At 33.9% G+C, this 22059-nt stretch overlaps 1 protein-coding gene across 2 annotated transcripts in view; it reads right to left on the bottom strand.

Annotated features, from left to right (window-relative positions):
* The window catches only part of GRID2 (glutamate ionotropic receptor delta type subunit 2), a 1428522-nt gene that overhangs the window by 309073 nt on the left and 1097390 nt on the right, over nucleotides 1-22059 (bottom strand). For both annotated transcript variants that reach the window (XM_057547452.1, XM_007184090.2), the window contains exon 11: nucleotides 11801-12113. In XM_057547452.1, the coding sequence (XP_057403435.1) occupies nucleotides 11801-12113 (313 nt within the window). The remainder of the gene's footprint in view (nucleotides 1-11800; nucleotides 12114-22059) is intronic.

Raw genomic sequence — 22059 nt, 5'->3', positions numbered from 1 at the left:
TATGTAATCTGGCTCTCATATATTTAATAAGATGTCTAATGAAAAAATGCATTTTCTAATAAAAATGATGTAATATGATTCTAAATAAAACTTCTGTTTGTTTTCTCAGCAGAATAAACTGATCTTCTGGAAAAGTAACAAAGATGTTTCACTTATTGCAATATTTGTTATGACAATGAATGCACGACAAACTTAACACTTCCTTTGTTCAAGACAGCATTGAATAAAGGAAGTTTATTCCCAATGTAAAAGTTGTAGCCAGTAGTGCAGTTAATTAAGAGAAAATGTCAATAGAACTTAACATTGTCACAGGATAATGGTTCCTGCTGCTAGATATATGTCAAGAGACAGATAAATAAGATGGAGTGATTTATTAAGCAGTGCCACACTCCAGGCAATGCATTTCTAGAAGATTATAGCACTCCTTGGGTGGTGATGTAAGGCAGAGGACTGAAAACTAAGTGGCTTTAACTCTTTGGATAGTACAACAATAGTACAGAAATGTGGTGATTACAGACAGTCCCTGCTGATACAGCAAAATTACTTTTATATTTAGAAAAAAAGAAGAGACTATCATGATATTATAGAGGATCTAAGTTAAAACAGAATCCCATCAACAATCTTTCATGAATTTGCAGATAACTTAATTATGTGGAAAAGTCATACTATTCCGAAATTTTAAAGGCTGAAAAAATTAAGATCACATCTATTTAAACTACAGACTTCTTAAAAATTCTATTTCAGGCAATAAATTATTACTGATTCAGGAACTTGGTTATTTTTCTAACCAAAAACTGTATTATAAAACAGTTTTTGGAAAAACATCCAAAGGTCTTTTATTCCTTTTCAATAATTTTAATAATATAATCCAATTTATTTTTAGATTGTTAATATTGATTAAATAATATCACAGAAGGTTTTAATTTAGAATCAACCTTTTGAATACTGGTATGGCATATTCTTTGCTTCAAATGTAACTCAGAATACTATCACGTGCTTTGATTTTCTCAGATCAAAGTCACAAGTTTCACTGGTTACTGGGAAATTGTTTTCATCTTAAAATTAACCTTATATCTGGTATTATATATTGCAATGCTGCAATAATAGAAAATAATAAGAAAATACAGTTAACTATATTATTTATGACTTTCCCATGCATTATATTGCATTTCAAAAGTATTTACAATATAAGTATTACATGTATGTTAACAATAGAAACCATTGTTCAGTGATGTTCTTAAGTTTAAAAGCATTCTATCAGGGAAATAAAAATTTTGGCATAGTATTTAACATAGATTATGTCTATATAATAGAAAAGATTGCTTTTAGTTTTATTAATGTATTGAACAGTCAAGTCGTTATTGGCATTTTAAACTCATAAAATATTCTAGTTTTTAATAGTGGCATTGTGAGTGTACTAAAATAAAAACTGAAATATAATCCTCATCACCATAATCATTTTTATCTGGAAAGGGTCCATATGGTTCTAGACGGCCACCAATGGCAGTTTTTGAAGATTGCTTAGTTTAGGAAAATTAGCCTTCTGTATGATGTTTATGATTAATTATGTGCTATTTTAGCCACAGATCTCAATATGTATTCCAAAAACAAAACACATGTATTCACAGGTTTTATAAATTAGTCCCTAAAAGATTATTTAGTCTTTTCGAGCCCCAAAGAGCTGCATATATAAATTGGAAGCATCCTGAATCAAAACTTATAATTCCACTCAATTTGGTTCAATACTTTGTTTCATCTTTGGCCATATTATGCTATAGTTTATTACAAGTACATGCAGTAATGATGTGCTTACACAGGGAAAAATGTTCTTGTAGTTTTTCATGCCTAGGTGAATGACATAAGGTTATTATGAATTTGTTAGTGCATGGTTTTTACTATAAGCATTTCCATTAGCTGGACTGGCTTTCCTAATACACTTCCTTATGCCTAATTACAATATGCTTCTTTGAAATACTGCTTATTTTCTGTGAGGTAATAATGAGTATATAAAGCATTAAACAATGTGGCTGATTTCATCTCTTGCTATGAATGGCAAAAATAGTGAGAAAATAATACTTACAATGTTGAGTGCCTTTTTTATGTCTTGCACACAGTTTTAAGTGTTTTATATCCATGAACTCTTAATTTTTCTAACACCTGATATAGTAGGTAATTATTATTTGGGGAACTAGGGCACCTAGAGGCTAAGAAACTTGTCCAGAATCACATAGCTAGTAAATGTATAGATAGTTCAGTTTAAAACTGAACTGTCTCTTAATCAAACACAAAGATATGAAAAGTTGTTTAATTAGATATTTGTATTATATAATCATACAATCTTATAACTGAAAGAAAAAATTTAAATAATCTGACACTTTCTTTTATAGATCAGGAAACAAAGATCAAGTGAATTAATGGGCCACTTCATTTCTTCCATTGTCGCCAGGCAAAGAAAAATTGGTTCCTAGTCTGTGTCCGTCTCTTTAATAGGTCATGACTCGGTATGAATTTGACCTAATTGTAATGCACCAGATAGTGGCCTATTTGTTAACTCTGCATCCGTTGTGACTTGGGCTTTCCTCAGTGTGATTATTATGATCTTATGATGGAGCTGTGTGTTTACTAGTTTGTTTCCCTCATACATTGAAAGCTCCATGAAGACAGATACCACGCTGTCCTATTCACTCTTGTGACTAGATAAATAATTCTTCTTTAATATCCAAGGAGATGCTTTCTAGATAATGAAGAATTTTAAATGGTAAAGGCAGAGGAAATACTTTTAGGAAATGTTAAAGCAGAGTTTAAACAATGTATATTATTAACTGCTAGAAAACAACTGAAGCAGACAAACTGCATCTGTCCCAAATGGAATGTTAATTTAGAGTCTGAGAGACAGAGCTGTAAATATAAAGAGACTCTATAAAGTTTGGTCACCCACAAATCAGAGAGCAATTTTACATGTCCACAGTGTGGAAGTATGGATTATGCATTGGTCTTCTGTTACATCTTGATGCCAAAAAGAACAACTGCCATCAAGAAACGTAGTATACAAATAAGGAACACTGATATACATAATGAAATATATGATGCTAATTTTTACTTTATGTATGCATTGGAATTTCTCTTACAGTTGTGAAAAGTTCAAGTTAAGGCCATGCCACATTTAAGGGTATTTAACAAAAGTATCACAGGACCTTATTACCCTGTTTTCTGGACTGAAACAGGAATCCTAAATTTAGCATTATGTGTGTTACAGTTAGCTTATAAGTATGCATCTTAGAGATAGGTTAAGTGGTAAAAGTCTTATTTTTCAAAACATAATTTTGTTTTTAAAAGTTTTGGTAAGTTTTCCATATATTTAGAAATATGACCATCATTTTTAAAGTTCTAACTACATACTCTAACTGCAGGTGAAGGGGAAAATGGAATCAGGTCAAACAAAAATTGAATTTCCAAATTTACATTCTAAACTGATTGCCCCTACTATCACATGTAGTCCTTTGATCCCAATACTTTAACTTTGATCAATCCTAAATCATCTTTAGAATAAATTTATCTTTGGAGATGTCTGGCCCTATTCTTTTATTTTTCCCTGGCTCACCTGTGTTTGTTTGTTTATTTCCTTTTCAGTTTTACTGAGATATAATTGAAATTCAGCACTGTGTAAGTTTAAGTTGTAGAGCGTAATGATTCAACTTATATACATCACGACAAGATTGCCACAATAAGTTTAGGGATTATCTATCATTTTGTATAGATACAAATTTTTTAAAAATTGTCCTTGTGATGAGAACTCTTAGAATTTACTCTCTTAACTTTCACATACAACATTCAGCAGTGTTAATCATATTTATCATGTTGTACATAACAACCCTAGTACTTATTTATACCATAACTAGAAGCTTGTACTTTTTGGCTACCTTCATCCAATTCCTCCTCCCTTCACCCACTGCCCCATCTCTGGTAACCACAGTCTGATCTCTTTTTCTATGAGTTTGCTTGTTTGGTTTTGAACTATAATTGACCTATAACACTATGTTAGTTGCTGGTACACAGTGATATTTGATATTTCTATACATTTCAAAATGATCACCATGATAAGTCTAGTTACCGTCTATCACCATACAAAACTATTACATTATTAGTGACTACATTCCCCACACTGTACATTTCTGTCCCTAACCTTGTTACTTAAGCTGAGGGGTAGTGTAATATGGTACTGTAAACACCAAGTACTATGAAGATGTCAATGCTATTTTAAAGGATTTATGACACCTGCTTTTTTATCATTTAAATTTAGATTAAAAAAATGTATTTTCTTATAGCATTTTGGGAAAGAAGAGAAACCAACTCAGAAAATCTTAAGATCACCCTTCAATTTTTTAAAATGTTTCTTGAAAGCAACTCTTCTGTTTTATTAAATACTAAAATAATGCGTTTAATTATGGTATGTACTCATAAGTAGTTCAGAAGAGTCAAGAACATGTTGTCCACACCAGTTCTTGTTTTATAAGCTTTTTATGAGCAGAAATCTGATTTGTGTCTCATGTTCCTTAATTACTTTTACCTCTTCGAAAACCTAGTTTAGCATGGAAAGGATTTTCTGGCTCAAATCGTAAAGAGTTGGTATTAAAATAAATGAAACCCAGGGGCTATCTCATGTGTATAGTTCATGGAATAATCGCTTAGGAGCTCATTACAGTTCACTGGGAAAAACTAGTGGATTCACATCTTAGCATCATGGCATTGTTTTCTGGTCACACAGATTACTCACACCCCACACCTATAATCATGGAGTTTAAACAGTCTTTGAAAGTATGAGAGTTCACCTTTTTCTTTGGTGTTGAAGAATTCTGGTGAGAAAAGGAAAGAAAATGAGCAGCTTGTTATGTTTTAAATCAGCATGAGGAAATTCTCACGTAGATGTGACAGCATTCAGAGTACTTGGCTCTCCCTTCGTTAAGGACTGCCTATAATAATTAGCAACAACAGAGATGTTCTGACCTAAATAAAAATTACAGAGAGCCTTTCTGAGTTAATATGTGTAAGAACAGAATATAGAAAAAAACTTGTCTCTATAGTCCAGTTAACCCGTCACTGGGAATTACTCTCATTTTCTCTGTGTTCATTAGGGTCAGTAAACAGCAAAGCTAGCCAATATAATTTTTGTTATATTCAAATTGAATGTGAAATATCAGATAACATTACAAAGGAACGGCTTTAGCTACTGCATTTCAAGGCTTGACTCCTTTGGGCTTTTGTGACTAGGACATTGGCAAATTTCATATATTTGATAGCTACACTATTAAAATGGATGTCTTTTTGAGTTATTCTCCTACTCAAAGTTTTAAACAGATGCTTTCTCATCAACAAGCTTTTCTGTTGCCTAATTTGATAGAGAAGAATGTCTGACTCTTCTTTTTGTGGAAATGAGAAAGTTGTGATTCTCTGTAACACTGCAATCCATCTGGCAGTGGGAAGAACTCTTTATTTTCTTCCAAAAATTGTCCTGGGATCTCAAAGCCAGTGGGTTGCCTTTGATGTAAACTCTTGGGCAGCAGACACCAAGTTATCTTCTACCATTCCTAAAGATCCTCTTTATTCATCACTAGCAACTGTGGAACTATTTTATCCTTAAGAAAATTACCAAAGGAATTTTCCCTCTTTACTCCTTTCAAAAATTCTGTCTGCTCCCCTCATCAAAAGTGGTTTATTTGGTCCCAGTTTGGCTATGGCCCACTTACATGATGTTGAACATTCCTGAAAGGACTGTGTCTTTCTTATGATCATATTCAAAATATCTAGGTTGGGTATGGCATATAGTACATCCAAGGAATATTTATTAAGTCAGTTAATACAGTTATTCCTTGTTTTTCTTTTGTTCTTTGTGTTCCTGGTGCATAGCTGGTATATAGTAAATGTTTGCTGGTAAATAAACATATGTGATAGCCTGAAATGTTTTACATGACTATAAATATTTATACTTCATAGAACCAAACCATCTGAGGTAAACTCTGAAATTTCCCTTTGCAAGTAAACAATAAACGAATTACATACAACCACATGTGTGAACAAGTCACAGAGGCCCTTCATGGCCCAGATGATATTAAGAGTCACTGACTATAAACTAAATATCAGAGATCTTCAAAAATCAAGCCCCAGTTTTTTTTTTTTTTAAGTATGCTGATTGCAGAGAGATGTACATAGGCATGGAGATAAGGGAGGATATGAAATGTCAACAAAACTTGCATAAAATTGGTGTCTCATTCATGCATTAAACTGCCTAATTCACAAGCTCTAATGTTCTAGCCAAACAGATGTACTAAGTTTATCTCTATAATGGACCATACTGATTTTGCACAGTTGGATTCCCTAAGCTGTTTTTCTGGAATGCTCTGAAGTTACAGATTTTTTTAAAAAATCAGGATTAGTAAACAGCTTACATATATTTAACATTTTCCTGCTTTTAGCTGTCCCTGAACTCTTTTTTCAAACATCTATCTGATAATACATGAAATGCCTTTTTATTCCTACTCAATCTAGTCTAGTGGCTCAATAAAGACCATAATTCTGAAATAATTCAGAATTATTACTGTACTTCTCCTTAAAAGACTATATTTTTATTGGAAATTATCACTAATTCCAAACTTCATTGCCTGTGCATGGACACTGTCATTGACTGATTCTTTTTTTCATGGGGTTTTTGAGTCTTTTCTTAATTTATTTTTAATCAAAGTGTAAAGATACTCTCGGTACCTTTTAATGAATTCACCTTTTTTCATTGTTAGCAGGTGGAAGAATAGCAACATTTCAGAGATGAAGTAGTTAATCATGTGCAATTCAGCATGATGCATCATTATGAATTCGTATAAACGTATAATCAACCTACAGGCTGTACAACTTATTTAAGGGAGCAGTTGAGACAGAAAAGTGCTTAACATATTTATAACTTTTGATATCTGAAGCTTGTTTACAGACTAGAAAAGCATGTAACCATATGGATAATTTTATTTATCTTTTTCTTTTGGGTGTTCTCCAAAACTTGCTGAAACTGGGCCACCTGGAGACAGAATTCAGAAAGCCAATCCATAAGCTTGTCAACATTCTCAAAAATAAGCCTTCAACCAATGGGAAACCTTATTTATAAGTTTCTCATCTTAGCTACTTAAGAAAATACACCAGTGGAGACATTCTGGATAACATCCTGTTCGGTTGAAGTGAGTTTAAGGTCATTGGGCAATAGAGTGTAATCTAATAAACACAATATTGCAGTTAATTCCATGCTTGATTTAGTTAAGTATTTAGCATTTGTTCACTTATTTAGTTGATCAGTATGCACTTATTAAACATCTAATATGTACAAGACACTGAATTAGGCAAAGAGACTATAAAGATAAATAGGACACTATCTTGTGTTCAAAGGACTCAGGTGGAGACAAAAAAAGGCAATTACACTATAGTTGATAAGTACTATGATAAATATATCTTACAGAGCGTAGAAGATGGTCTCTAATCCCAGCAAAGACTTCGTGAAGGAAGTGAGACCAGAATAAGAACTAGAGGACCCACAGGAATTTGCCATATGAAAGCAGAGAGTGGGCGTAGAGATCACGCAATTGGTAATAAAGGCATTTCACGAACTGAAAAGAGTAGAAGCAAAGGCAGAGAGGCAAGACACAGTTTTGTCTTCTGTTCAAGGGACAAAAGCAGTTTGGAATAACTGGACAATTAACTGTGAGCCATGAGTGGTAGGAGATGAGAATCAAGACTGGTCAAGAGCCAAACGATGGAATGTTGTTCATGCTCTAAATAACTTTAAACTGTGGGCACTGGGGAGCCAAGGAAATATTTGAAAAATGGGAATTATGTGGTTAGCTCTCCATGACAGTGATAATTTGGGTATATGTGTAAGTATGTGGAGCATATATTTACAGGAAACAAAATTGAAAAAGAAAGACCTATTATGAGATTCCTGTAGCTCAGATGAGAAATGAGATAGGCCTAATCTAGGTAACAAACTAGGTCTTATCTCTCTAGGTGAGAAGAGATTCCCACTCCTAGAAATAATTATGAAGTAAAATTTGCATGACTTATGGTTGGATATAAGGGATAGAAGGAAGAAAAAATCAAAACTGTTTTCAAAGTTCCTAACCTGTAAGTCTGAGTGGTTGCTAATGCATCAGCTAGAATAGAGAACATGAGAGGCTATAAAGGTTTAAAGTGCAAAAAAATTCAATTATTAGCATGTTGGAATTTGTGTTATCTCTGATATATCCAGAGAGTCTAGTGAGAGTATATAAAACTAAAATTCAAGGATGATATGGATTTGGGAGTCATCTGCATTTTGGTAGTTATTGAAACCATGCACAGAAAACCTAGATGGAATGGGAAGAAGTGAGATAAACATGGAGGTTAGTTACATGTAGCTTTACCACCTTCTATTTCTAGTCAATACTCGTATTTATCAACATCCTAGTTATCTATCCTCATTTATTGACAATTTTGACACACGGCTTATTTTCTTTCTCTCCAATCCAAGCCAAACATCATTACAGATGGTTCATCTAATCCTCAGGATTCTCAGTTGATCAGCTTTGAAGTTCTTCACCAACTCTTCAGGAATCCACATCTACACACCTGTAACTTGTCCTCTACTGTTTCATCTCAAAAATGTTAGGCTCAGGTGTCCCATTTTGTCAATACAAACTTTGAACTATCTCACACTGATATTTCTACAGTTGTTCTTTGGCCTCATCAAGAACTCTACTCTCTCCCACTACTACACTATTACTTTCCAGTCTTACTCTCTATTACACTCTGATTATTGGTCTTTCTATTTTTTATTGCTTCATGTACCCTAGAATCTACTATTTCAACCACCATCTTGCTAATAATCTAAAATAATCTGCCTTGTTATCCTTTTCTCGTGTGCCTAACTATCCACAGCTGAGACTAATTTGTTTTTTATTTATTGAGTAAACACTTATGTGATACTTATATAAGTTACTGGACCTAAGAACTTCACATTTAAAACCATTTTAATTCTCATGACAAAGCCATGAATTGGCACACCCAGAGTGTTTCCTGCAAGAGAAGCTCATACCATCATACAAGTTTGTGATCCCCAACCTGGACTACAAAATTCTTCTGTTTCACTGACTCTTTCCCCTATTTTGGGGACACACTCTATAGAGAAATCAATCATCATGGTGTGAGAAAGCCAAACTACCCTATGGAGAAAGGCCGTAGAGGAAAACTGAGGTCACCAGCTCTCTGCCAGCATTAACCACCAGACGTGTGAATGAAATGAACAAGCCTTCAGATGAGTTCAGCCTCCAGACTTTGGGCTGTCTAGCTGAGGCTTCAGACATCATTGAGCAGAGACAAGCCATCCACACCATGTCCTGTCTAAACTTGTGACCCACGAAACTGATAGGTTTTAGAGGAATTTATTATGCAGCTCTAGTCACTGGAATACTACCAATAACAAGGTTATTGCTAAATCCAATGAACACCTTTCAAGTATTAATTTTACTTGATTCTTTGAAATGTTTAACATTGTCAACCAATCTTCCATATTCAAATATTGTCTTTACTTGGTATGTATACCACTAGATGGTACACATGGTACTTGCATCTTTCTTGTCACTCCTTATTAGTTATCACTGAAATCTCCTCTACCCATTCCTTTCCTTAGGGCTCTGTCCTAGGCCCTCTCTGAGTCAGTCATCCTCAATCAGGAGTATGCAGTTGAGCACAACTACTCTGTACGATCTTTCACTTCCATGGCTTCAATTATCTCCTACATGCCAATATCTCCTCAATGTATATTTAGCCCAGATATCTCTTCTGTGCTTCTGACAAATATATCAAACCACTAACAAGCATTAGAAATATACCCCTGGACATTTCACAGATACCTCAACTCAAATGTACCAAAATGAATGTATCATCTTCCACATCACACCTGCTCTTCTTGATTTTTTTCCCCAGAAAATGACATCGACAACCAATACACATAATTTCCCAATCCAGAAACCTAGGATAAAATTCCACCTCCTTTTTCTCCTTCAGTACCAATCCCCATACCACTATATAATTTATCAGGTTCTATAGATTCCAATTCATCAGTACCCTTCTCTTGATTCCCAGTGTCATCTTACCTTTGTGCAAGCCACATTAACTCTTTATTTAGTTATTATAATACTCTGATAATTTGTTTCCCTTTCCACATTGCTCTCTTTCAGTTTTCTCCATACTATAATCACAATGTTTCTGATTATAGTAAAAATTTAAACATGCATTTCCTTGTTTAATACCTTTAAATTGCTGATAATTTCCCTGAAGATCAAATTCAAACCCCTGATAATAACAAATATATCTTCAGCCTCATCTTTACCAGCTCCATCCTCCATAGTCTATTCTGATTTCTCTCTCACTTCTTGGTCTTAAATTCTATCCTACCATCTATGTATCCTTTCCCCCATCCCCTTCTTCAATAAGCTCTTTGCATAGTTAATTCTGTCTCTGTTTATACAGTACTAATTCAAAAAGCCTTCTTTGCCACATTAAGATGTATTCACCCTCCCCACCACTATGATCTCATAACAGTCTCTATCACACGTGGATTTTACATGTTTGCATCCCACAAGACTTGTAGCTCAATGATGACAACGGCTCTCTTGCTCCCAACTGTATATTCAGTGCCTAGCAAAGTTCTACTTAAATAAATAGCATGGATTAAATATCTACTAGATTAGTGATTAATGAATGGACCAAAAATACCTGCGATAAAGATACACAGATACAGAAAGGTAGTGGGAAAAAGCATGCTTACAGAGGTTTACGGGATAGACTTTAAGTGAGAAAGTAGAGATGAAAAGTCTAGACAAACCCTATGATTAGTTAAATGAGAATAGAAAGAATGAAATTTAATGGAAGATCCAATAGCAAGTGTATACAAAATGTAAGATGTTATTGAGAGTTGTAAATATTAAGGCAAAAGCATCATGTGTCTCCATTGTGACACCTATGTCTTCTCTTCAATACATATGACAAGTTTGCAAGAAACTATCGATCCCCTAAGTATTTTATTATTTCATTTTCTAAGATGGCAGTAGTCTCAAATAAGGGGCTCAATAAATATTGTTCTATTCTGAAGCAATAAGAGTCAAATAATTACCTAGATAAGTTTAAAGAGTAGGCAGATTGAATATTGAATAACACAACAAAGACATTCTTTAGAATATAATGAAATTATAAGTTAATTGGTAAAGGTTATATATTAAAGTGAAAGATAAAGCATAAATTTCTTATCAGAATCTTAAAGTCTTTTCACTGCCAATGAATATTTTTAATACATGAAACAATGTCTCTTAACAAACAGCAAGTCTTAACATCTCTTATACACATAAATAATTAAGCAATATCTGCTCTGGTAGTAAGTATTTTCATAAATCTCAGTAAGTATTTATCTGAGAAATAGAAAGGCTATTTGTCAGAATCAGAGCTTGGGAAGGAAAATCTCCTCTTGAGTTTCTTGTGAACCTTACCTCTGACATTCATCTTTGGCTTTGTTGATAAAACTGAACTTACATCAAAAGATACTGTACCATTTTTTGCTGCAAATCTGCTGTTTGAGATCCACTAGGAAAGAGCAGGAAATGTTCTTTTCTTAGCATTGCTGTAAAGACCTTTAGAACACTTATTGATGTCAAGACACAGAACGTTCTTAACTGAATTCATGGCATATGAAATATCACATTCCTTTTTTGTACTGAAATATATATTTTTTCCTTACCTTGCTGCACAAAGGATCCATACACAAACCACATGGAGTTGTAGAGAGTGGTAGAAGTCATTGATCCCATTTGTAATCTTGGGGGATTAAGCCAATTCAAGAGGTAGACCAGTAGACCGACCAGAAGAACTGTGCCAGCAATGCAAGCCCATAGTGAGAGATCAAATGGTGCAAGACAGGCAAACATATCCACTGTCTTTTCAGCCCTTCGAAGTAGGACTCCCACTGAGTAGTCCATGTAACGTGTTGTAAAGTCCACCACATTCTCACGGTCTGGGGTGATAGTCAAAGCAGAAATCCCTATGTCGGCCCTCTGAGAAATTGAAAGAGACGGGAATACATTAACAGTGTGAAAAACAACTTGATTTGTGGCACTTTAGCTTGCCTTGAGGAAAAATAATAGATGCCTCAGGCAACATCTTAAGCCTTTTTATACAAACTGAAAAACACTGCAGAGACTTCTTAGAGAAGACCTATATGTGAATTTTTCATTTCCTACTGCAAATCTTGGCCCACCAGAGTTAGACAAATTACCTTGTTTGTATTATCAGTGCATGTGAAATCAGTGAAGAATATTTCAGACACAGATAATGCCTGAAGGAAATTGTCTTTTTTCCTTGGGTAATTTTATCAAAGCCGTCATTAACACAGTAGCAAAGGTAAAACTTATTCTAAAGAATTCTTCCTGAGAAACTGTTCCCAAGATATTTAACGTGTTCTTAACATGTAAGTTATTAAGTTATGAAAAAAGAAAACTCAATGTGGCATTTCACCCTTGGTTTAGATTTCTCTGCATCAAAATTTATATTTTTGGGCTCTAAATATATTAGAGTTTATTAGAGATTTCATAGCACTAAGTTATAACATCATACCCCAGGGGTTTCTACCATAATTTTATTTTTTACACCTCAGAAACATTTTAATGAACAATTAAAGATTAAGGAAACAGATAATTCTCCTTGGAGCCATAACCATTGTTCTCAGTATGTGCCTCAGATTCTCAGTGTTAGCACTCAAAACCACACAGAGCACATGCTATTTTACTTATATAAGGCACATGGCAGAATTGCAGTGACAGCACATAAGAAATGACTTCACATTTAAATTCTATGATATGAAAACATATTTAAATATCTAAAAGATGCATCTTATTTGAAATAATTATCTGTGGCTGTGACTAAAGCTGCGGGAAGCTACTTTCAGACAAACACAAACAATAGTAAATTGTTGAACATTTTCATTATTCTTTTTTTTTTTATAGTTTGATGAAAGAATATAGAAACTGGTTTTAATGCCTTTGGAGAAAAAAAAAGACATGAAAAGTAACATGCCTAGTGGAATGCTAAACCAATTCCTATACATCTAGTCTCTGAAGTAATAACAGCTGCAAAAATAGTCTAGCTAAAGTTAAGCATTGTGTGTGTGTGTGTGTGTGTGTGTGTGTGTGTGTGTGTATCAGCCCATCAATACAGTGCTAAGTATTTAAATAACTTTTCTCATTTAATCCTTACAATGAGTTATGAATTACATGTTTTCCTCTCCATTTCATAGATGAAGAAACTGAAACTTCAAGAGTTTAAGTAACTCATTCAGTTCTCACAGTTAATAAGTTTAGAAGCCAGATAATAAAGCAATGTTTCCCTTACTCCAGAACCAGTGCTCATAATCACTTTCCCATACTGCAAGGAATCATTCATTTTCCAAATGACTCATATTGTAAGCAATTAGCATAACTGGTTTTAGGAGAGTTTTTACCTTAAAAGAGTCTGAAATGTTGCTTTTCTTAACTGTACTATTTACACTGCAACAAGGCTATATTAACATAAGAACTATGAGTTCAGGATTATTATGAGTTTAGGATTATAACTGAGGAGTATTAAACTTAATAACTCTATATGGAATTGAATTTTCAGAGAAATAGTTATTGCTTTCAAGCTCATATATTTATTTAGCATAGCTTAGTTACTAGGAATTGGGTCTTTTCAGAAAGAAAATCTAACCTGGATTCTTAGCTCTCTAGTCCGACCTTTTCTGAGCTTCAGTTTATCTATTTGTGAAATGAATATAACTGTCTTTAGTATGACTATTGTGAGCTGACTCATTTATCTCAATCTTAATGGTGAATAAATAACCCCTCAAGATTCAATTAGGCTCTCAGAAAGTACATTTCTTTTTTCAGGTTATTAAAGTACTGTGGATCAGTAATTTATGAATTGATGCACTAGGGACCCAAAGCATTTTATGACTCAACTAAAGTCAGAAAATTCCACCTAAGGAGAGATTTGCTGACATGTTGATTGAATATTTGTAAATGTTCATAAATATTTTGCTAATAAATAAATGTTTTACATTTAATGATTATGAATTAGAATAGTCACTATACTGATTTTAATAATAGATATTTGTATGTATCACAAAGTGAATTTCTATAATGTAATAAAGAAAAATATCTAGGGAAGATGTGCTGTTGATTGTTATTGTTTTCTTTTGGAAAAGTGAACTGATTATTTTGTATGTGCTAAAATATTTATTAAATATAGTAATTGCTTGTCCAAGTTCTATGGAGGACTTCCTCAATTCTGGTCCACTTTCAACACTTGGCTATTCTGTTCTCAAGAAGAAATTGCCAGTCTCCCTGTGGAGAGGATACTAGAATCATATAATGGGCTTTTTCAAACTGCACAAATGCATTTGCATACACACACGGCACATACTTATACACACACATTTTCCTATCTCTGAGATTTGTATACACCTTCCTAAGGAAGTACCTCAATCCAGCCTTCAGAATCAGTGATATAGCAGACCACCATGCTTGATATGAGTATGTGATAGTCCTTACTTGTATTAGAGAAACTGTACTGGAGCAGAAAAAAAAAGGCAAGAATCACTGATTCAGAAAGATGGTCCTAAAACTTTTTGAATATGTCTAAGTAACCAGAAATGATCACTCACATGTATCTTTCTTCCTCCCTCCCCCTCTTTCTTTTTCTTTCTTTCTTTCTTTCTTTCTTTCTTTCTTTCTTTCTTTCTCTTTCTTTCTTTCTTTCTTTCTCCCTTTCTTTCTCTTTCTCTCTCTTTCTATTATTAGTCTGTTTATTTCTGTATGTATGCATGCATGTGTGTATGTGTATGTCAACTCACTTGTTCAGTTTCAACAATGACTTTTCAAACCATTAGCCTCATAAAACATTTAATCTTCTCACTTCCCCTAATTCTCAGATGACATTCACTGCTATTTTATAGAGAACCAGAAGATACTGAATTAAAATTCACACTTATTTCTACTTCTCAACCTATATCCCACATCCAGCTTATTCTGTTTAACTTTTATTTGCGACAGAGATGTCTTCCTTTCTAATGCCAACCCTCCATCAGTAAACTTATCAACAAATCCCCTCCATTTCAGATGCTTAAATTCCCATCTCTTAAGTATTCAACATCATCCTACCAATTGTTGATTTCCCATGAAAAGGTTCTTTAACTCTTTCTCATTAAAATAAAAACAAAAAGAGAAAAACCTTCCCTTTTACTCTCTATGACTTCTGACTCCCACTTGCTACCCTTTCTCTCTCACTTTTTCATAGTCAATTTTCTCTAAAGATTTGTCTCTATTTCCACACCTCACAGTCACTCTGGAAGACTCTTTTGTATTCATATTATTGAGTGCTCGACTACTCAATGGACGCAGTGCTTCTTAATGTTTACACTATTGAATCAAATGGATATAATTTAGTGCGCATCTGTTTAGGCTTCTTGACAATATTTGACAGTGATGATGGCCCCCTTTACCATAAACATTATTTTCCTTGAATTTCATGTCATGATATAAGCCTCTTTCTTAGTTCCTTTTCAAGCTCATGTCGGCAATCCTCTGGACTTGGACCTACACCCTTTTCTCATTTGAGATCCTCTGCCCAGGCAATCCCATTCATATCATTACCTCCATTGACTCCCATCTATACACATGATTTACAAAATTTACATTTCAAGATACAGAGATGAGTTCTGGAGTATATACTGATTTATGCAATTACATAATTGATGTTTCTATTGGATGTCTCAAAAACATCTCAAATTTAACATGGCCAAGATCATACTAGAGGCATTCAACTCAAACCAGTCCTCTTCCAATATTTTCTGCTTCAGTTAAAATCTTTTTATGTAAGTCTTAAATCTCGGTGATCTCATTATTTTTCTCAGTCTTATTCCCCTATCCTGTCTGTCACTTCTGATTCTACCTACTGAGAATCATAATACTCATTCACTTCTCTACTATTTTCAGCTCTCATTATTGCTTTCCAGGGCTCCTTATGAGTCTACCTGAAATCTACCTTTTCTCGTCTCTAACCTCCCTATTGCAGCCAAAGTATTCTTTCTGTTGAGCACATCTGATCCTGTCCCTGCCACAATGTAAAGATTTTCAGTGGATTTGCACTGCTTTTAGGAAAAAGATTAAAATCTTTAACAAAGGGCTTCCCTGGTGGCGCAGTGGTTGAGAGTCTGCCTGCCAATGCAGGGGACGCGGGTTCGAGCCCTGGTCTGGGAGGATCCCACGTGCCGCGGAGCAACTGGGCCCGTGAGCCACAATTGCTGAGCCTGCGCGTCTGGAGCCTGTGCTCGGCAACGAGAGGCCGCGATGGTGAGAGGCCCGCGCACCGCGATGAAGAGTGGCCCCCGCTTGCCACAACTGGAGAAAGCCCTCGCACAGAAACGAAGACCCAACACAGCCATACATACATACATAAATAAAACGAATGTAAGCAGACAAGAATAGCATTAAAAAAATAATAATAATAATGCCTTCCCTGCAGAATACAGTACCCCAAAACTGTTAAAAAAAAAAAAAATCTTTAACAAAGTCTATACATCTTTGGATACACTATCTTCCGCCTACCTCCACATATTCCTACTGGACCATTTTTCTTTCCAGCACTTCTTCCCAATGCATGATCTTCATACCTGCTGATTATACTGTCTGAATTGACCCTCCTGAAACTTCTTCAAGTAAACTTTTATTCATATGCATAAATCAGCTCAATTATCACTTCCTCAGGAAAGCTATCCATGGCTCTTTTGACTGGAATAATAATTCTTGTTGTTTACACCATCAGAAGCCTGTATCCCTCACTTCTCTAACAGTATGAGAGTTGCAATTTTACACTACTTGATCGATTTTTGAACAATGAATTTTTCTACTAGACCACAAGCTCTGTGAAGGCAGGGATTGTCACTTTTTAAAAAAATTGACATGTTCCTGTATCAAGCACATTTGTCTGGCATAGATTCATGATTAATAAATATTTGCTTCATATATGAATGAAAGAAGATAGAACATTCACTAGATATTCATTACCCAATTCTTATAAATTATCTCTCTATTTCTCAGCATACCTGACGGAGAGGGGATTTTACAGAATAAAAATAAAATGGCAATATAAAAATTTGCTAAATTTTGTAGCAGTGATAAAAAATTTATATCTTCATGAATGATTACTTCAATAATTAAAATCAAGTTCTTGGCTTATCAACATATTTATGTTTATGTTATTTGCCACTAGCTAAGATAATTGAGTCTACTATAGTATGTTTAATATATTACAGAATATTATTATATGTCAAGTGTTTAAAGTAAAAGTGATTATTTGAATTGTGATAAGAATTAGCACTCGGGCTTCCCTGGTGGTGCAGTGGTTGAGAATCTGCCTGCTAATGCAGGGGACACGGGTTCGAGCCCTGCTCTGGGAAGATCCCACATGCCACGGAGCAATTAGGCCCGTGAGCCACAACTACTGAGCCTGCGCGTCTGGAGCCTGTGCTCCGCAACAAGAGAGGCCACGATAGTGAGACGCCCGCGCACTGTGATGAAGAGTGCCCCCCGCTTGCCGCAACTAGAGAAAGCCCTCGCACAGAAACGAAGACCCAACACAACCAAAAAAAGAAAAATAAATTAATTAAAAAAAAAAAAGAATAGTTCTTAAAAAAAAAAAAAAAGAATTAGCACTAAACCTGGAATATAGATAATTGTTTTTCAAAACTATTCTAATTATACAGTTGTAACATTTTCCTTGAAAGGAAATATTTACATTCTTTCAAGTCACGAGAAGGAGATGGATGGATAATACAATGGGGCATGACAAAGAAGCCATATGATCATTGACTCTTAGAAGCTTACACTCAGAGAAGTTGAAACACATTTACTCTACATTTAATTTGAAATAAATGATCATATCTAACAAAGAATTATCTAGTTTATGCTTGAACATAATGTTAAGGACATTATGTTAATAATACCAATAGTTATACATTTATTTAATGTTTACTATATACCTAGTGCCATGTTACATGTTCCACAAACATTGTATTATTTAATATTATAACAAGCCCAGTTGCTAAGATGAACAATTTATATTTGCAATATTCTAATTAATACAAAGCCTTGGTGTTATTATGATTGATATATGCTTCTCTGTATCCTCTATTAAGTGTGTTAGCTTTGTTATCAATACATCACATTATAAATCTAAATAGATCTGTTCTACGACTATTCTTAAAATACCTGTCGAATGCTATCTTATTCCTTACTTGGAAATATTACTTTAAAATAAAAAATAATTTGCTTATTCAATCACTCTTCTCAAGATATGATTTCCATATCCCTCAAAATACTGGTCATTTGCCTGTGAACATAGTCTAATTCATCAATGTTTCCTCAGATGATATGAATACCACAGTTTTTTAAATGACATTGGAGTGTGAATCATTTTTACTAGGTGAATTACCATTGACGTAAACTTAGGATTAAATAAATTTTCAAAATATTTTAAAATAAAATACTATCAATCCAGAAGTCCTCAGAAATCCTATGCAGTTGATTTTGAAGCAAAATGTTGGATCTTGTATTTGTCTTTCATCAATTTCATTCTTTGTTTCTTTTGACCTTCACATCTACCTGAAATATTTTGAATCTTTACTATCAACCATTATATCAACCTTTTCTGCTAGCTCTGCATCATTTGGAAGTTTGAGAAGCAGGCCTTTAATTCTTCAATCATATTACTAGTAAAATATTGATGAAGAGTACATGGGAAAGCTCAAAGTATTGAAACTTGCCTCTAAAGTTCTACCCCCTTTGAAAACAGCTCATTAGTTAATACCCTAGATATGTTTTTTAATCACCTATGAGCATTCTTTACTATACCGTCATCTAGCCAAGTAGCTCTATATAGTTTTGTTTTGTTTTTTAATTAATTTAATTTTTGGCCGCGTTGGGTCTTCGTTGCTGTGCATGGGCTTTCTCTAGTTGTGGCGAGCGGGGGCTACTCTTCGTTGCAGTGCACAGTCTTCTTATTGCGGTGGCTTCTCTTGTTGTCGAGCACAGGCTCTAGGCGTGCGGGCTTCATTAGTTGTGGCACGCAGGCTCAGTAGTTGTGGCTCACGGGCTTAGTTGCTCCACGGCATGTGGGGTCTTCCTGGAACAGGGCTTGAACCCGTGTCCCCTGCATTGGCAGGTGGATTCTTACCCCTTGCACCACCAGGGAAGTCCTCTATACAGTTTTTAAGTGTTTTGTAAAAGGCATTATTGAACTCAAAATATATGAATAATCAGATATTCATTTTATGAATAGCTAATGTCATCAAAAAAGAAAATGAACTGCTTACTTTTTTTTTACCATCTACAACACATCTGATTAATAATCCATTCCATAATTTTACCAGAGAATAAAATCAAATTCATTGCTCTGTCAGAATAAATTTCCTTTTCTAATTTTGAATATGCCAATCTCCAACTATATAACAGCCCTCTTTTTCATGGTTTGTACATATTATCTATAGTAACTCATATATCACTTCAGGAAATGCATTTATCCCCCTGGGATATCGTTCGTTTGGACTTGGAAATTCAAACTCATTAAAAGTGCCTATCATGAGCTTCATTTACTTTACGTATTTTCCCCTTATCATTCCCACCTTAAAGATTTTTTGTGCAAAGTGGAAGGAAAATATTTACTGAAGAGCTTTAGCACACATTTAACAAGCACTAGGTCTATCTCTGCCTATTCAGCTTCTTAAACCATACATTTTCTTCTAGTCTTCACAAGAATGAACTATGCATAAATTTTAAAAATTCCTTGACAGTTTTCTTAAATATCATTTTATATTCTTTAGTCTTGAAATAATGTTTTAATGTAAAAATTTCAGGTTTGCTTGGGAGAAAGTAGACATTGAAGAAATGTTAAGGGAGGAAGAAAGGAAGGGGGGAGGAAAGGAGGAAGGAAGGATGAAAGGGAGGAAAGGTGAGAGGGAAAAAGAAATGAAGAATGTGTTCGAGGTTTACATCTTCATTTAAGATATATGACATGACTTTGGGCAAGTAGCCAAACCTTCATCGATTTAGATTACTCATCTGTATAATGAATAGATTGAAATTGGTAATATAAGCGCCTTTCCAACCTTGAAATTGTAATTTAAAAAATTATTTCTTGAGACCTTATATTATGATGATTCTCTATTTGCTAATATGGGAATATAAATATTTTTGTTCTAAAGACTTTAAAGTTTCAACAGACCTTTCTAAATAAATACAATATGTAAGTTGGGGAAAAGAAAAATAATCAAACTGTCAAATTAATCACAAATTATTAATTTTCTCAATGTCAAGATTTTATGTATTTCTTTGAAAGAAACATAGATATATTATGTCATGGTTACAGATTAATATTTCAGCTTCAATTATAAACACATAGTACAATATCCACTACTTTTCAAATATACCACTGGAAATGAATAGATATCCAGGTTGAACAAATGAAATTGTTGTTAAAGTAACTTTTACTCTGAAATTAAGATCATACTTAAAAATACTAGAAAAATTTTAAAGAACAAAAAATTATAAACAGTCAAATTCCAATAAGATGACCACTATTGTAACTCCCTTAATGTTATATCTGAGTTGCTTCTGTTTTGCTATATACATTCATTTGTTTTATTTTTTAGATTCCACATATAAGTGATATCATACAGTATTTGTTTCTCTCTGTCTGACTTAATTCACTAAGCATAATATTCTCTAGGTCCATCCACGTTGCTACAAATGGCAGAATTTCATTCTTTCTTATGGCTGAATAATATTAAGAATGGTATTAATTTGATTATAGCTTAGCATATGATAAGCCATCTAAAAATCCAATTAAGACATGTACCAAGGATATTTTGTTACTACTACTATTACAGCCACTACTATTTAACATTTATATAGTGCTTATTATGAGCTGATGATATGATACTTTTTAATGATACTTTTTTCATGATACTTTTCAATATTTAATTCAATTAACCTTCACAAACTTTCTGTGAGGTAAATAGTATTGTTATTTTTATTTTATAGATAAGAAAATTGAGACACAGATAGATTAAGTAACTTGCCTAAGGTCATAGAGCTAAGATCCAGGATTCCAATCTAGGCAAGCTGTCTCCAGAGTCAATGTGATGTGAACATAATTACTTCCTCCCTTCAAACAATTAGCCCACTACCTGAGTATTGTTCTAGAAGAAAGTATAATTTCTCTCTTGGCTTGAAATGACTCTTTCAGCATATGCTTAATTCATACAGTCACACATGCATACACACACACACACAAACACACACACATGCTGGGATTTCTATTCTTTTTTATTGGTCCAATTTCATACAGTTTTAATTGTTTTACCTTTATGTCAGTATCTACAGCTCAAGAATTTCTTCCTTTCCCTTTTTATCACCTTCAGAGTTTTTAAAGCTAAAACCACGTAAATATATCTTCAAGTGTATTTTAAATCATTCTCATAAATTCATAAATTCACTTTGGGATGCTGAATGGACTCCAAGATAACATAATTTAGTCAGAAAAAATATTTCAACAGAGTCTTTGGATATAAGAACATACTTTTCTATTTATTCTAGTCTATTTATTCAAGTCTAATTTTTCCCTCTTTCAGAGTGCAACTACATGTGTTATTTAAAAATAACAATGATATTCTATATACAGAACAACAGTACTGTTATCAAATTCAGGAAATTTAACATTGATGCCATACTTTAATCTACAGTCCATATTACAACCTTGTCATTGGTCCCAATACTGTCCCATCCTACAATTTAGTCCAGGATCATGTCTTGCATTTAGTTGTTGTATCTCTTAGTCTCCTTAAATCTGGAATAATATTGGATCTATCTGTTCTCTAAAAGGCTAGTTGAGTTCACCTGTGAAACACTCCAG

The sequence above is a fragment of the Balaenoptera acutorostrata genome, chromosome 5 (genome assembly GCF_949987535.1).
Source record: "Balaenoptera acutorostrata chromosome 5, mBalAcu1.1, whole genome shotgun sequence".
Taxonomy (NCBI): Eukaryota; Metazoa; Chordata; class Mammalia; order Artiodactyla; family Balaenopteridae; genus Balaenoptera; species Balaenoptera acutorostrata.
Note: the sequence above shows the minus strand (reverse complement) of the source record. Positions and strands in the feature narration are given on the sequence as shown.